The following is a 1,660-nucleotide window of genomic DNA, read 5'->3' as shown; positions in this document are numbered from 1 at the left end:
GGGGAGATGGTGACGTGCCCTCACCCAGGCGGGTCTCTGGGCACCCGGAGCGGAGGGGGAACAGCCAGAGAAAGAGTAAGGCATGGTGCCAGCCCAGCGCGAGCCGTCTGCGCCGCTGGAGCCAGCGTGGGGGGAGACTCAGGGTGGGCCAGCACTTGCCCTCCACGGCCCCTCAGTAATCAGCCGTTCTCTGAGATGAAGGCGTCTATCACCTCCTTCATGGCGAGGTTGGGGATCAGCTGGTCCTGGGTCAGGGGACTCCGCGTCACCGGATCGAAATGCCCCACGCGCTGCAAAGGGAGGAGACGGCCACCGACCGGTTACTCCACATGCCCGCCCTTGGCCCCTGGGGCATGAGGAGCTGCTGGGCCAGCACCCTACTGCCATCCGGCACCAGAGCTGGGGTGGGGAAAGAAGGAGGTGGAGGGAAAGCCCCCCCTCCCCACCTCTGAAGGTGCCTCCTTTGAGCCTGTTGAGGCACCAGACCCCTCCCAAGAGCCACCTCCGCTTTGGGCAGGACCTGACAGCACCTGCCGCCCTCCTGCCTGCCCTGTCACCTCTGCACGCCCAGGCAGGTACCTGGGACTAAACGCAACTGGTTTTTGAGCTAATCTTAGTTCGGCAGGCAGCCGCTTTTCTCAGGAGATGGGCAGAGATGGTCCTGGGAAGCCCCCCCCTCCATTAGTCCTCAAGTCTGGTGGTACCTGGAGGTGTTCCTCAATGTCTTTCCTGTCGTAGGTGATCCCGCTGGGTGTGATGCAGGGCTCTCTCATCAGCTCAAAACTGATCTTCCCACACAGGTAGTCGGGGATGTCCCGTTTCTGGCTCAACAGAAGCAGAGTGGCGTCAGGAGGGGCTAGGTGAGCCCAGCATCAAAAAAACCAGAGGGATGGGGAGGTGGTGCCAGTTGGAGAGGGATGGCAGAGTTAGTAGCACCCACTAAAGCAGGTTTATGGCAAGCAGCTCTAGATGGGAGTGCAGACTGGGTCACACTCACCTTCCTCTTCTCATCCACTTGAGAGAAAAGCTCATCCATGTCTGCCAGGTATTTGTCCTAAAAGAGAAGGCATTGAGGAGGAGGGGGCACAGTGGGACTATGGGTTCCCAGGTAAGAGAGCCCTGAAGTCTCCTGCCCCACAGGGCAGAGACGACCTGGCAGGTCATCTGTGGCCCCCTCTGCCTTTGCAGGGCTCCAGGATGAACCGCGTGGCAGGAGTGATCCAGCTTAAAAATAACCTTCCTTTGTGAGGCTATTTTTATCCCAGGATTAGTCCCCTGCACACGGTCAGCACCCAGACCCACGCACAGCCCTTAGAAAACAACAGGTACAGCAGCTGGGGGAGCACAAACAGGTTTTGCCACTGTGGGACTGGGACAAGAGGTGACAAAGCAGGGGCAGGTGTCACAAGGAGGGGGATGAAAAAGCCCTGCAACAGCAGCTTGACCCACAAAACAAAGTCTGAGAAGCCATGCTCCCGTCGGTTTTGCCTGCAGCCCCACAGCTTCCTCAGCTGCAGTAGAGCATGGGAACAAGGATGGGATGGGGAAGCCCCAGGTCAACTCCAGGACTGTTGAGCAGCCCCTGGCTCCCCCCTCAGCTCACGTGTTTGGCCTCGATGCTGGCCAGCTGAACGCGGCTCCGGCTCTCATCCGCGTTTTC

The 1,660-nt window shown here is 59.6% G+C and overlaps 1 protein-coding gene across 1 annotated transcript in view; it reads right to left on the bottom strand.

The window, feature by feature from the left end:
- Positions 1-179: 179 nt before the first annotated feature.
- Positions 180-1,660, bottom strand: part of STUB1 (STIP1 homology and U-box containing protein 1, E3 ubiquitin protein ligase) — a 2,139-nt gene continuing 658 nt past the window's right edge. Inside the window, 4 exon segments of the mRNA XM_009875309.1 lie at positions 180-290; positions 705-821; positions 998-1,054; positions 1,604-1,660. The exon segment at positions 1,604-1,660 is cut by the window's right edge and continues 22 nt beyond it. Coding sequence (XP_009873611.1) covers positions 180-290; positions 705-821; positions 998-1,054; positions 1,604-1,660 — 342 coding nt within the window.

The sequence above is a fragment of the Apaloderma vittatum genome, unplaced genomic scaffold, assembly GCF_000703405.1.
Source record: "Apaloderma vittatum isolate BGI_N311 unplaced genomic scaffold, ASM70340v1 scaffold32238, whole genome shotgun sequence".
NCBI lineage: Eukaryota > Metazoa > Chordata > Aves > Trogoniformes > Trogonidae > Apaloderma > Apaloderma vittatum.
The sequence above is the reverse complement of the archived record's forward strand: the minus strand, read 5'-3'. Positions and strand labels throughout refer to the sequence as shown.